Source organism: Phacochoerus africanus, chromosome 12 (assembly GCF_016906955.1).
Source record: "Phacochoerus africanus isolate WHEZ1 chromosome 12, ROS_Pafr_v1, whole genome shotgun sequence".
Classification (NCBI taxonomy): Eukaryota; Metazoa; Chordata; class Mammalia; order Artiodactyla; family Suidae; genus Phacochoerus; species Phacochoerus africanus.
The window spans coordinates 54,352,353-54,368,161 of NC_062555.1; the positions used below are offsets into that span (position 1 = coordinate 54,352,353).

General features: G+C 41.9%; 1 protein-coding gene across 10 annotated transcripts in view; it reads left to right on the forward strand.

Moving 5' to 3' along the window:
• ABI1 (abl interactor 1) overlaps positions 1–15,809 on the forward strand; it is a 130,990-nt gene that overhangs the window by 87,787 nt on the left and 27,394 nt on the right. For all 10 annotated transcript variants that reach the window (XM_047755354.1, XM_047755351.1, XM_047755350.1 and 7 more), the window contains exon 3: positions 12,104–12,280. In XM_047755354.1, coding sequence (XP_047611310.1) covers positions 12,104–12,280 — 177 coding nt within the window. The remainder of the gene's footprint in view (positions 1–12,103; positions 12,281–15,809) is intronic.

The window sequence follows — 15,809 nt, forward strand, 5'->3', positions numbered from 1 at the left end:
TTGACGCCCCCATACATAGTGAAAAATGACTGTAGTCAAGCTTTTAGCATATCTTCTCACATGGTTACCGTGTGTGTGTGTGATGAGAGCACTTGAAATCTACTCTCTTAGCACATTTCCAGGGTTCAGTACAATATTATTACCTGTAATCACCATGGTGTACATTGACTCTCTAGGCTTACTCATCTTGCATACCTGTAACTTGGTACCTTTTACTAACATCGCCCTATTTCCCCCACCTCTCATAACCACTGTTCTGTTCTCTGCTTCTTGTGTTCAACTTTTTTAAGTTTGCACTAAGTGTCCCCTCACCCCCTGTGTCTGGCTTGTTTCACTCAGCATAATGTATATTCCATGTTCAACATTTGTTATGTTTCTAATACATGATGTACTATGTCCATGTTTTTATATTATTTTAGAAAGTATTTTGTCTTAATTGCAGGTTTGTAGATTGGATGGTTTGATAAATATGATTCAGATGTGGTTAATTTTTTTAGTACTTTCTGTTTGCTTGTACCTGTGTCATGCAAAAGTTCTCAGGCCAGGGGTCCAACCTGTGCCTCAGCAGCAACCCAAGCTGCTGAAGTGACAACACCAGACCATTAACACTGCACTACAGGGGAACTCCAAATTTTTTTTTTTTTAGTACTTTTTGTATATTAAAGGTCCTAATATTGTCTCAGCCCCCATTTTATATAAGTAAAATGGAAATTTAGTGAGTTAGAGCTTGTGTAAAATTTCATAACTAGTAAGTGAAAGAGCTGGTGTTTGAACCAAGGCTTTGTGATTTCACATTTGTGTGCCTTTTAAAATTTTTTAAAAATTTATTATTTTTTTATGGCTGCATGCATTGTATGTGGAAGTTCAAGGGCCAGGGATTGAGTCCTAGCTGCAGCTGCAACCTACACCTCAGCTGTGGCAATATCAGATCCTTAGCCCACTACACCAGTCCAGGGAGCAAACTCACACTTTTGTAGTGACCTGAGCTGCTATAGTTGGATTCTTCTTCCTTTTTTTTGGTCTTTTTAGGGCTGCACCCATGGCATATGGAGGTTCCCAGGCTAGAGATCAAATTGGAGCTATAGCTACTGGCCTACTCCACAGCCACAGCAATGCCAGATCCGAGCCTTGTCTGCAACCTACACCACAGTTCATGGCAACACCGGATCCTTAACCCACTGAGTGGGGCCAGGGATTGATCACATGTCCTCATGGATACTAGTCGGGTTTGTTAACCACTGAGCCACGACAGGAACTCCTCAGCTTGGGTTAGTCTTGAGTTTTATCTTTATTACATTGAAATTTTTCTTTTCTTTTCTTTTTTTTTTTGGTTTTTTTTTGTCTTTTTGCTATTTCTTGGGCCACTCCCGTGGCATATGGAGGTTCCCAGGCTAGGGGTCCAATCGGAACCGTAGCCACTGGCCCGCGCCAGAGCCACAGCAACATGGGATCCGAGCCCCATCTGCAACGTACACCACAGCTCACAGCAACTCCGGATCATTAACCCACTGAGCAAGGCCAGGGATCGAACCTGCAATCTCATGGTTCCTAGTCGGATTTGTTAACCACTGTGCCACGATGGGAACTCCTTCTTTTCTTTTTTTAAATGGCTGTACACGTGGCATATGGAAGTTCCTGAGTAGGGGATTGAACCCATGGCTTCGAAGCAACTGGAGCTGTTGCCGTCAGATTCTTAACCCAGTGTGCCACATTGGGAACTCCAAAAACTAATTTTTTAATGTCAGACTTCTTTTTTTCCCATCTAAAGATAAAGTGTTAAGGTAAGGAAATTCAAGTAGGAGAAGGAATTGATCTCCGTGTAAAAGCTGACTTTGGCTATTGAACATATGCATGGTGTTATACAAATGTTCCAAGCCTGGTTCCCGTCTTCCTACCAGCTTTATTCATGCATCCTGTCATAGGGAGGGTTGTACGTTGCCATACAGGTTGTGATTTGTTGGTGATTCCAAAGTGGGAGACAGGGGAGAGAGTTAACTCAAGAGAAAATTTTTTCAAGTCATTTGAATAGTGACCTGAATAGTTCTGCAGTGTGTGAGGGGAAAGGAAGGATGGGGAAAAAAAAAAAAAAAGATGATTTTTAAGGAGAGTTATGGAAACCACAATGTTTGAGAAAATATGGAAAGAGCTTGGGCTGTTTTGAATTTGTTTTTCCCATGAGGACTGGTAACTGTGTGGGATTTTCTTTTGGATAGGATTTAAACAGGTGAGATAGGAGTTCCCGTCGTGGCGCAGTGGTTAACGAATCTGACTAGGAACCATGAGGTTGCGGGTTCGGTCCCTGCCCTTGCTCAGTGGGTTAACGATCCGGCGTTGCCATGAGCTGTGGTGTAGGTTGCAGACGCGGCTCGGATCCCGCGTTGCTGTGGCTCTGGCGTAGGCTGGTGGCTACAGCTCCGATTCGACCCCTGGCCTGGGAACCTCCATATGCCGCGGGAGCGGCCCAAGAAATAGCAACAACAACACAACAAAAAAGACAAAAGACAAATAAATAAATAAATAAATAAATAAACAGGTGAGATAGCTTCAAGTTTTTTCATTTTGTCTTCTCAAGTTTTCTTTTATTGTTAAAGATCACCATGGTTATACCATGGAGAGCAGATTGGAAAGCGGCTAGATTGGATTGAAGAGGACCAGGTAGAAGGCTGTTGAAAGGCCAAGGTGAGAGATGATAGTGGATTGACTAGGATTAAAGTGTTGAAAATATAGGGAAACAAATAAGTGGTAGTTAAAGGTAAATGTGACAAGGTTTAGTGGTATTGATATGAAATAAGTGCTAGATATCTAGACTATAACTTGATAGACAACTGAAGTAGGAAGTAGAGTTGTTTATGTGTATGACTTGGGGCACATCCATTGTGGGTACCGTTGAAATATCCGAGAGAAACATCACAGGTGTTTGTATGATTCTGTAGCACAGAGGAGGGCTCTAGAATAGATAGAGAAAAGTTTTTCTGATGTGTAAATAGTAATTTAAACCTGAATGAGGATGAGTTTGCCAAGAAGAGGTTATAAAGAGGAAGAGGCTGCAGCTAAACCTGGAGTCACCCAAAGGTGACTTTGTAAAGGAGACAGAATGAGTGTTCCAGGAGTTAGGAGCAAACCTAGGTGAGTAGTGATCCAGCTTTTTTTTACTTTCCAGTGAAATCTCAGTACTTTCCCTTCTATGGAGTAATGAATACCTGAACTTAATTCCATGTCAAGCAGAATTTCGCTAAAATTTGTTCTAGTTGATCTTGTGCCACACCTGGTGGAAAAGAAGTTTAGGAGATATGTAGAGGCAGCAAAAAAAAAAAATTTTTTTTTAGCAAACTAGAGGTTCCTGTTGTGGCTCAGAGGTAATGTACCTGACTAGTATCTATGAGGTTTGATCCCTGGCCTTGCTCAGTGGGTTAAGGATCTGGCATTGCTGTGAGCTGTTGTGTAGGTTGCAGACGTGGCTCAGGTCTGGAGTTGCTGTGGTTGTGCTGTAGGCTGGCAGCTGCAGCTCCAATTTGATCCCTAGCCTGGGAACTGTCATATGCCGTGGGTGCCGTTCTAAAAAGCCAAAAAATGAAAAAAAATTTTTTTAGCTAACTATAATTTATAATATCAATATGGCTATAAATCAGATACTCTTGAAAATGACTGGAGGTGGGAGTGGTCAGGTGTGAGTTGTTTCACTGTGAAAACAAGTTTGCTTTGTTTCAAGGACTGTGAAGGGTCTGAGATTTTTGCCCTCCTTTCAGGCTAACAGCCTTAGCTTCATGGACGCTGGTATAAGACACAGGACTTTTCAGTCAGAGATGGAATACTTTATTACTCATGGCAGTAGCAGGAGCCAGAGTCATTGCATTTGTGCTGGATTTCCCACTTCCCACTCCGTAGAGGACTTTGAAGAGGGCTGAGTGATGCCTGTGGTCACCCTTCTCCTGTATTTGCAGTGCAGTCTGTTATAGGAGAGGAACCTCCAGGCTTTCATAATGGGCAATAAGCCTGGCTGACCTCAGTCCTGGAGGGAGATGACATCTTTATTTTGCTAGACCGTGAACAAACCTGCCCTTTGTTCCTGAGGGAGACATTTCTATCCTTCATGGCTATTTGCTGTACAAACATTCTTAAGATAGCTTACAATGAAGAGAGGAAGTGCCTCTACCTACAATACTCCATTACGTGATGGGTTGAAGATAGCTGCCTTTCAACAATACTCACCCCTTACTTCTCTACCTTCGTGGCTTGTGGTAAAATTTCCCATGATTAACGCTCTTCATTGGTCACCCTGAGTAATGTCTCTGATGGTGGCTGGGACCAGAGCCATTGAGTTTGTTTCATAAAACATTTAATTTAGGTGATGTACTATCAACATGGTAGCAGGATGAGGCCAAACTGCAATGTTGACCATAGTTATGCTCCCAAGAGTCCTAGACTAGCCAACCCAACAAATGCTCTAAACCTTCAGGGTCTGCCTTAGAGAGCCATATGGCTTTCTCTTTCTTTCTTTTTTAAAAAAATTTAACTTTTTTTTTTAATTGAAGTATGGTTGATTTACAATGTTGTATTAATTTCAGGTGTACAGCAAAGTGGTTCACTTAACACACATATGTTTATTTTTCAGATTTTTTTCCCCTTATAGATTATTACAAGATGTTGAGTATAGGTCCCCCAAGGGTCTTTCTCTTTAAGTTTCTATACTGACTTTTTACTTGACTCTACGTCAAGAATATTAGGGAATGCACGGATTTGGCTTGCCCTGCAGGAACAAAATCCAGGGCTGTTCTCTCATCCTGCCAGTGAGTTGAGACTGACCTGAATGGCTCCAGAGCTGATATAATGTCATTGTTCACCTCAGCTGAAGTCAAGAACAAATTTCAAACCACTTTTCTAATTGGATGGCTCCCATTTTAGGGATAAACACCTCAGAACAGAGTACACATGACTAACAAGTCATTTATCCTTCTGGGAGGGCTCCCTCCCCCCATTCAAGAATGGCCTTTCTTTGGAGAGATTACAGCTGTCTGCAAACTGCAGGATCTGCTGGTGGTACTCCTCAGACACTTGAAGGTCTCTTAAGATCATCCCTAAAGTGCAAGTCACTGCATTTTCAGGAGGGAATTAAATTAATGCCTGGCTTCTGCACAGGCACCTTATGAAGAATGGGTGCTTACAGTTGTTGCCCCACCTCCACTTGCACCCGCAGGTGGGACCTTCTTAGGGAACAAACAGTTTCTCCAGTGTTGCCCCCTAGACAGCTGGTAGGCCTCAGGGCTCCCAGGTCAGTACCAGTAAATGAGTCTAGTCCTTGTTGTTTTTGGAGGGGGTTACCTGAAGGCAGGCAGTCCAGTCTGTCCTATTTGTCTCTGCTACCAGTTAGGTGACTTTCATCTGTCCCTTGGGATGACTGAATGATAGCTACAGGAATTGCGGGAGGGATAGGAAAGAGACCTGGAGGTTTTGGCAGTTTTGGGTGGGAGGCTCGGGAGCTGGGATCATTCTCTGCTGCTTCCTGAAGATTTTTCAGTGACGTTAAGGGGAATGGTGATCGTGTTGTGATCAGAACTGTCCAGCAGGGTATGGCAGCCTCAGCTATCAGTTCAGTTTAAGGTGCCTGCACAATCTGGGAAGAGCTGTACCAGGGAATTTACCTTTGTGAGGAAGGTTCTGGAGGTGATTCGGAAAGACAGAATCACAAATGTCCCTCCTTCTGTACTCCTGAGGTTCCACAGGTGCCAGGGTGGTTGTCTCCTTCCACTGCTACCAAATCAGTGTGTTCCATTCCATTTGCTAACTTTCCCCTTGTTTTTTCTGGAAGGGTCAGGTGCAAGAGGGACAACAACATTTATATTAAACTTAGAAATCCTGTTATGCCCCCCACTTTGGTCCACATGGTCCAGAGTAAGGGGATTTAGTAAGCAGTGTACTTACTTAATCACTGGTCAATATCTTTGCTATGAAGACCACAGAAACACATGAAGAAGATTGAGGCAGTTAAACCAGAATTAAGTTAAAATTCCCAAGGCCCACTTTTGACTGGGCTGCCACCCAGAAGCTATATCAATCAGGCCAGCATGGGGTTTCCATTAGGGGAAAGAAAGAAGCATCATGCTCAGGGCAGATCCCAAGTGGCCAAGAGAAGATGATCTATTTCTGAGGGCCCATCTTTAGTCACCATATTGCTTTGCTGATGTGTATAAACCAGAAAGAGGTAAAGAGGTAGAGTCAAAAATCTTTTTGAGTTGATTGAAAAAATTTTTAAAAATTATGGTAAAATACACATAACCTAAAAATTTCCATCTTAATCATTTTTAGGCAAATAGTGGTAAAATACACATAACATAAAATTTCCCATCTGAACCATTTTTTAAAGTGTACAGCTTAGTAGTGTTAAGTACATTCATGGTACTGTGCAACCAATCTTTAGAATTGTTTTTATCTTGTAAGACTGAAATTCTGTGTCAGAATTTCTTTCTTTTTGTTTTTTTTGTTGTTGTTTTAATGGCCATATCTGAGGCATATGGAAGTTCCCAGGTTAGGGACTGAATCTAAGCCACAGCTGTGGCAATGCCAGATTCTTTAACCCACTGTACTGGGCCAGGGATTGAATTCACACCTCCACAGCAGCCTGTGCTGCTGCAGTTGGATTCTTAATCCATTGCACTACTGTGGGAACTCTAGAATTTCCTTCTTTTTAAAGGCTGAATAATATTCCATTGAATGCACATACCATGTTTTGTTTATCCATTCTTCCATCGATGGACACTTCGGTTATTTCCACCTTTTGCCTCTTGTAAATAATGCCACCATGAACATAAGTGTACAAACACTTCTTGATGCTGCTTTCAGTCCTTTGGGGTATAAAGGAATTGATGGATCATGTGATAATTCTATATTTAAGTATTTAGGAAGCACCATACAGTATTCCACAGTACCGTTTTACATTCCCACCAGCAATGCACAAGGGTTCCAGTTTCTCCACGTCCTTGCCAACAATTGCTGTTGGTTGTGTGTGTGTGTGTGTGTGTGTGTGTGTGTGTGTGTGTGTGTTGGTGGGGGAGGGGGGTAGTTGCCATCCTTATGGGTCTGTGTCTCATTGTGGATTTGATGTCCATTTTCCTAATGATTAGTGATGTTGAACATCTTTTCATGTACTTTTTGGCCATTTGTATATTGTTTGGAGAATTGTCTATTCAGGTCCTTTGTCCATTTTTAAATTAGTTGTTTTGTGTTTTTGAGTTTTTTGAGTTGATTTTTAAGGAGGCTGTTTCAGCACTCACCAATATAAGATGCCTGTTGATGGTAGCAAGTGGGAGAGACCATCACATAGCTCGATAAACAGTCCATTTTTAGTAACTTTTGTGGTAAAAAGCATACCATTGTCAGATAGCAAATGGGTTAGTGAAAAACATGACACAGATTAGAGTGGTAAGGGCTGCAGTGGTGTGGCTAGCGTCAGCTGATTGGGTTGGAATTGTGATTCCATAAAAGTGTGTCAGTGGTGAACCACTGCTGTTAGTCTGAGGAGGGGTGGTGGTCAAAGGTCTCTCGGCCAGTGGCAAGAGATATGGCCTCTCTCACTGAGAGACAGATTGGTAGAGATTTCTCCTTCTCCTCCAGCTTTTACTTAAGAATAGCATTTTAAGTAGCAGGTAGAATTTTAGAGTTGTGTTCTTTCCAGGATGTAGGAAATACCAGTTTTCATGGTTTGAAGATTTCTTGCATAGGCATTAGTTTAACAGATGCCAATTTGTCAGACTTCTCAATCTGACAGAGATACCACATCAGAGTGTTTCCCTACTTAAACCCCTGGCACTGGTGGGGCAGATGAACTCCATGAATGTCACCATGGGCCATGACTTCCTTTGAGGCTGAGCTGCTGGTTTGCAGGAGTCACAGGGTTGCCTTTGCATCAGGAACACACAGTCCTTTATGCTGTGTTTATTCTGTGATGATCCCTGTGCTTCCACATCTGGTGTGTGATGGGTTGGTAGCAGCGATGGCAGCTGTGGCAGTGCAGGCTTGATCAGCAGCTTGTCTCCTGTTGGCCTCAGCAGACAGTGGGCCCTTATTGTGGGCATGTGTATTAGTGATCCATGGTCTGATCAGCACCTCATGATTCCTAGTTGGATTCATTTCCCCTGCACCACAGATTTGTCTGCACAGGTTATGGCAAGTCTTTAAGAGGTTAGTGTGTAGCTTTCCAAGTAGCAGACATTAGAAATATAATAAGGTTTATCAAGGGGAGTACTGGCCATATCTATTAGAACATCCTTGAGTTCTGCCCATGAAGTCCAGCAACCACCCATTTTTACTTCTGTGTAGCTGGCACTGAGGTTGAACAACACAATAGTCACTCTACACCATGGGGCTTCAGCTTAGTTGAATCATTAGTGTACCACACCCAGGAGTTTTAGGGGATCCTCTGTGAATTAAGAGCCTCATTGAACAAACAACAACTTTGGTTTAGGTGGCAGAATGGAAGATAAATTTTCCCTAAAGGGATAGCTGCCACTTTTCCATGTGAAGCCAGGATGTCACAGGGGCCAGGCTGGCTGCATTCTTGACTTCCAAACCCAAGGGGCATTTCCAGTGGAGATTGCTCCTCTTGGCAGAGGCTCCAGTCAGTAAAATCATGTGAGCACAGAAACTTGTACTTAAGAGGGTCATGAGGATTGTGTGGGGGCACTAAGCCTGCTAGTACTTTTCTACATGTGGCTCTTCCCAGTTGGCATAAGCCCCTCTGGCACTTAAAAGCATTCACCATGTAAGCATGTAACATATCAATACCAATTATACATTGTGATGGACGCCACAACACTGAGTTGGTCCCAAGAGCCTGACCCAATAGAACACATTAGCTTCTCTTCCCCACTGTGAACCTCACCCAAACCTCATAGCTGAAAGCCGCTACCCTGTCCCTCCACAGGAGGGGTATGAAGGTGAGGTGGGCTCCTATATATATCAGAGTGATCAAGTCCCCATCCCCACCACAGTGATCTTGCAAACCTGGGTATGTTTGGTCCTCAGTTCCCATCGGCGACCTGGAGAACTTGGCCCTACCCCTAATAATCTTTCTCTTTAAAGGATGTAGGGGAGGCTGAGAGAGAGCAGCTGTGCACCAGTAAACAAGGTGAATTTATTTCAGCTTTGAGCAGTGGTGTAGCTGCAAGCTGATCAACCAAATAAACCTGCAGTATTTTTTGGCCCACCTAAAGCGCTGTGTTCTGTGGCAGGATCATCATTGCTGATATCTTCCATTTCTGTTGGGAACACCTTGGTTGAACAGCGACAGCCACATTACTTTTCAGTGGGGGCCGTGGATCTGTACCTTTCTTTGGCTGGCTTGGGCTTGATCTACACAGTGGTATCATTGTTTTGAGGTGTCCACCTAATGTGGGCTGTTTGTTGATCCATTGTCAAGGTAACAGCTCTTAAATTGTCAAGGTAACAGCTCTTAAATTCTTGCTTGATTTCAACAGAAGGACTAGGAAGAGTTTTCTAAAAGTTGGCATTGCTGACAGAATTTCTCTTGATTTCCTTGAGTGAGTTTCTCATCTTCCGGTGAATCACCTTCATCATCATTTAAAACTCAATTTAGAATGGAAGAGCCGGAAGACTAGGCTGTGCCCTTGGAATATTGTTAAGGGGAGTTTCCCAAAAAGGCCAGAGCTGTTTTAGAGCAGACAGGACCCACTGCCAGAAAATGCTGAGGTCTTACTCATCTTGAAGGGATTGAAAGTTGAGAAGACAGACAGCAGGAAGGGGTGAACAGTAGGATAGGCAGCTGTTGCTGTTCTTCAGCAAGTATTTTGTTCCCCCAAACCCCTCCCTGCCCCCCATCTCCCAAGCAAACTAACCAGAGTTCTAAAGGTTCTCCTGGTTCTGCCCACAGTAGTTATCCTTCTTTCTGCTCAGTATAGGTACATTTCTCCATCACACTGTCTGAAAGAACCTTATGTGCTCCCACCTCCCTCTGCCAGACACATCTTATTACTAGTCATTCACAGGGCAGAGCCGATGAACTTGATGGACAGCAGACAGTAATCATGGCATCATTCAGGCTGCTGTTTTTGAAACTCCTTCCTGGTACTCAGCCTGAAACTACCACCCCAGTTCAGCCTCATTAACAGGCAGTAAAGTAGAGGACCAGCCATTGCCTGGTTGGCTATACAATTTGGTCAGCATATTCACTCACAATACCCATGGACCTCTCTCAGTTCCTGTTAACTGTCCTTTCAGTGCATTTTAAGAAAGCTTTGTCTTTGTCAGCATTCCATCCTCATTACCCAAACTGTCAAAAATTGTGAACGGTTTAAGATTTTACCCTTTGTGGAAGCTAACAAGTTAGCTGGCCATAATTCCACTGGTGCTAGTAGAAGACATGCGCCTCCTGGGTCAGAGACAAAGGATGTTATGGCAGTAGTGGTAGCCAGAGTGTCAACACCTGTGTCAGATAACCAGCCCCAGTTTCTACAGGGTAGTGCAGAGAGCCAGGTTGATGCCTGCATACACAACTGGGTGCCTAGAGGAAAAGAACTACCAGCTTAGGGGACCAGATTTTTTGTAATGGGCAGTAAGCCTTCCTGCCCTTTGTCCTGGGGAGTGACATTATCGTTATTAGTGGACAGTAAATTGCCTTCTGCTCTTTGAGGAGACACTATATTTTCTAAGACTGTCGAGTGTAAATATACAGAACAAAGAGAATTCATGCCTTTTCTGACAAGATGTGCAAAAAGGCACATAACAGTAAACTTGTTTTTTTTCCATCGATACTTTCCCCCCGTATCAGTTCACTTCAGCCATCCTTGCATTTTCTCCCTGAGGCTGCTATAATTGCTTCCTGACCAGTCTCACTGCCAGTAGTCATCTATCTGTCCTCAACACCTGTGTCAGAGATTTGATGATGTCACTTAATTTAAATGTTACTGCTTTCTTACTACTATTAAGCACAAAGTTTAAATGGTTGAGTGGTTGTATAATTATTTCTCGTGTGCTGACTACTATCCAGTTTTAAAATGTTGGCAATTAAGTAAGGAAAAAAAAAACACCTTTTTTTTTTTTTTTTTTGTCTTTTGTGTTGTTGTTGCTATTTCTTGGGCTGCTCCCGCGGCATATGGAGGTTCCCAGGCTAGGGGTTGAATCGGAGCTGTAGCCACCGGCCTACGCCAGAGCCACAGCAACTAGGGATCCGAGCCGCGTCTGCAATCTATACTGCAGCTCACGGCAACGCCGGATCGTTAACCCACTGAGCAAGGGCAGGGACCGAACCCGAAACCTCATGGTTCCTAGTCGGATTCATTAACCACTGCGCCACGACGGGAACTCCAAAAACACCTTTTTTTAAAGCGATAAAGGCCAGTACTATGTAGGCTGTGGATGTATAGGCTGCACACTGCCAGATTGTAACCTCTGGTCTTACCTTTTTTTCCCTCTTACACTTTTTTTTTTGGCTGCGCCTGTGGCATGTGGAAATTCCTGGGCTAGGGTTCGAACCTGCGCCATAGCAGCAACGTGAAGCACAGCAGTGTCAGTGCTGGGTCCTTAACCCACTGTGCCACAGAAGAACTCCTTTTATACCTTTGTCTGAAACATGCTGTTCTTTTTGCCCTGAATAATTTCCAAATTTGCCTTTTGTATTTCTTTTCATCCTTTATAACCTATTTATTCTATAAAGGCTTCTCAACTTAGTTGGATATCTTGCTCTGAACACCTGTAACTTCAAATAAACTGTGCATGTGTCATTTTAGCATTTACTTCATCAAGTTGTAATTATCAAAATTTTTTTTTTCTCTGATCTGTATCCCCACGAAACAAAGTGTGAGCTACATAGAGCAGGAACCCTTCCCTTTCCACACACGCCAGGTCTTTAGGAAAGAAAATTGTTTTCCTAAGAACCATTTTGGAAGCAATACCAGTAAATTAGTTGGTACTTTTAACAACCTTTAGATAGTCCATGTTTTGAGCTTCTAAGGTATTAATTTGGTTCATTTTGAAGGGGAAGATAAAGTGTTCGCTGGAAAATAGACAAGCGATGCACATTATATTTGATATCAGATACATTATTTACTTTGCTAAATAATATTTTCTTGCTTTGTTCAAATTTAACACATAGACTGTGGACATTCATAAAGAGAAAGTGGCTCGAAGAGAGATTGGTATTTTGACAACAAATAAGAATACATCAAGAACTCACAAAATAATAGCACCTGCAAATATGGAGCGTCCTGTAAGGTATATTCGAAAACCTATCGACTACACAGTTCTGGATGATGTGGGTCATGGTGTCAAGGTAAGCATTTTTATAATGGCTTGCAATAATTTGCGTATCCAGTAGAAATTTGGTTAGGAAGTATTCTGATAAAGATGAGTTTCTTAAAGAATTAATAGATTGTCCTAGTAACTAATACTACAGTTTTCATAGAACATTTATTTGATATTAGTTATGTATTATTATACTAAATTTGGGTCAGAATTTTACCTGTGAAATAGGCTGTATTCAAGAAGATACTGAAACTTGAAATGGCTCTTCATTAATTAAGCCATTTGAATCCTAGACTAATGTTATGAATTTGTATTATGAATGCCAAGTCTTGCTTTCACTACTGAATGAATATTTAAAAATAAAAAAATGTATATGCTTTCCAGAATTAGTTATAAAAAATAGTTTATAAATACTTTTATTCATTTATTCCTAAATATGTTTGTATATTACTGCATCTCTTTGGATGGAATTTTAGCCACTTAGGAAAAATTAAAACAGTCGTATGTAATTTTGTTCTGTGCATCATTTGCCACTCCCCCACCCCCTGCCCCAACAGGCTTCTAGGAAAGAGATTATTTGTCACCCATGTCCATTTCTTAGCATGGCAGAATTATCTACTCTTTTTTTTCTTTCTTCTTACGATTGCACCTGTGACCTGTGGAAGTTCCTTGGACAGAGATCAAATCCAAGCTGCAGCTATAACCTAAGCTATAGCTGTGGCAGTGCTGGATTCTTAACCCATTGTCCCAGGCCAGGGATTGAACCTGCACGACCATAGAGATGACGGCAGATCTTTAACCTGTGCCAGTCCACCTCTTGAAGGATACTTGTAGCCTGTCAACTTTTAGTTGTTGATGCGTTATTTTGCTAACATCTGGAATTACTTGAATTTGTTAGCCATCTCTGGTCAGGATAAACTAGTCCTCTGAGATTTGGTAGTCCCTTTCCTAGAAGATCATTATTTGATTTTGTTTCTGGTCTCCAGAATATTTATAATAATTTTTTTTCCTGTCTTTTTTTTTGTGTGTGTTTTTGAAGGCCGCACCCACGGCATATGGAGGTTCCCAGGCTAGGGGTCTAAGGAGCTGTTGCTACTGGCCTACACCAGAGCCACAGTAATGCTAGATCCAAGCTGCATCTGTGACCTACACCACAGCTCACGGCAACACTGGATCCTTAACCCACTGAGCAAGGCCAGGGATCGAATCTGCAACCTCATGGTTCCTAGTCGGATTTGTTTCCACTGTGCCATGATGGGAACTCCCATTTATAATAATTTTTTTTTCTTTTTTTGTCTTCTCTATGGCCGCACCTGTGGCACATGGAGATTCCCAGGCTAGAGGTCTGAGGAGCTGTAGCTGCCGGCCTACACCACAGCCACAGCAACGTGGGATCCAAGCCACTACTGCGACCCACACCACAGCTCATGGCAACGCCAGATCCTTAACCCACTGAGCAAGGCCAGGGATCGAACCTGCAACCTCATGGTTCCTAGTCAGATTTGTTACTCACTGAGCCATGACAGGAACTCCATAATAATTTTTTAGAAGTCAGCTAGAATCCTGAAGTTTTTCATAGCTGGTTATCTGGTGCTAGTGCTGGATTTGTTGTATTCTGAATTATCTGGGGTTCCCTATCAAGAGGGGAATATGGCTGACAACTTGGATCTTTATTCTGCCCTTCTCTGAGACTGTTGGAATGTCCCTTCACTGTCCTTCTTGAAAGTTGGAACACTTTGCAAATGTAGAGGAGGCTCCTTGTTGCTTGTATTTTTACCCACGAATGTGGCTAGGGTTGTCTAAAAGCTTACATTCAATCTTTTTTTTTTTTTTTGTCTTTTTGCCATTTCTAGGGCCACTCCCGCGGCATATGGAGGTTCCCAGGCTAGGGGTCGAATCAGAGCTGTAGCCTCCGGCCCACACCAGAACCACAGCAATGTGGGATCCGAGCTGCGTCTGGGACCTACACCACAGCTCACGGCAACGCCGGATCGTTAACCCACTGAGCAAGGGCAGGGACTGAACCCGCAACCTCATGGTTCCTAGTCGGATTTGCTAACCACTGCGCCACGACGGGAACTCCCTTAAATTCAGTCTTAATTTAAGGTATACATACCACACATGCACAACGCATTCTCGCTCACTCACTTCTTCCCCTTTTGCTTAATCTTGATTTTTTTTTCCTACCAAAGCAGTACACACTCATTAAAAAAAAAATTGTCACTGTCTTAGAAGTGAAGATCCTCTATTATTTCCCTGCTAATAATTGTATTCAACAGTTTGATACATAGTACTTGGCAGATTATAAGATGAAATCAAATTTTATAAGGAAAATTTGGATGCGAAAATTTAACTGTCATTGTATATGTATAAAGGGAAGTAATGTATACTGAAAGTCTGCAGATTGTGGTCATTTTGGCACTTCACTTTTTGTAACATGGATGCTTTAGACAGGTTTGTTTTTAGTTTTCTTTTTTTTGTGGTAAAATATATGTAACAAAATTTACCATTTAATCACTTAAAATGTACATATGGCATTAAGTACATTCACATTGTTGTATGGACTGTTTTGAAGTACATTTTTGACTGTAGGAAGCTGGGTGGTCTGTGAGAGCAGTGTACCTTAGCTTAATTATAGCTTGATTCACAACTTAGGAAAGACTTTCCATGTATGTCATTGTTTTTAAGCCTTGAAAAGATCACGTGATCTAGGAGTTCTTATGTTTTATTAGTGGAGACACTAAAGCTTTATAATAGACTTTCATACCTGTGGTTATGCAAAGCTTATGATCTACTTAGGGGCTGCAGATAGGAATCAAAGAGAGTTCCATTGTTTTCAACCTGAGATTTCAGGGAAAGGATAAAATGACTCATCCACAAATGTAAATGTTAAGCAAAAGAAGTGAGATCTTAAGGAAATAAAAAGCCTAGTTTTCAATGTATTGGGACATTTAAGTGGAAAAAAATTGTAGGTTGCTAACAGTTGTAATATTTCGAGCTGTAAGGTGTAGAGATCATTTTCTTCCATCACTCCCTAAGCTCAGCACGTCTGTATACATAAACACATGCTTAACTGAGGAAGCTGATCTCCTCAAGAGGTTAAAGGTTGCTCTAATGTGGAGAAGCAGAGTTCACCTAGCATTTTCATTCCCAATCAAATTCTCTTTTTATTCTTTCATTTGGGACCAGTTTATACTTGAATGCTATTTTTTCGGGTTTCTTAATCACTTGAAACAGCAAATGAGGGAGATGTGTGGTCATATTTAGAATATTTCTAAGTTTCTTTAGAGTAGTATTTAGTGTATAGTAATGCTATCACATTAATGTATCTTATCTTCAAGAATAATAAGTTTATTCAAGTTTAATTTCTAAATCTAAGTGTAAAGTGTAGTGGCTCAGTAGGATTCTAGACATTATTTAATCTAGATAAAAATGAGCCATATCATTCTAAATATTAAAGAAAACCAAAGTTCTGGCACAGTTTCTAGAAATGAGGATATATCTAAGTCAATGTACTTCCCACTTTTGGGTGATTTCCTTAGTGTTGCATTTATGGT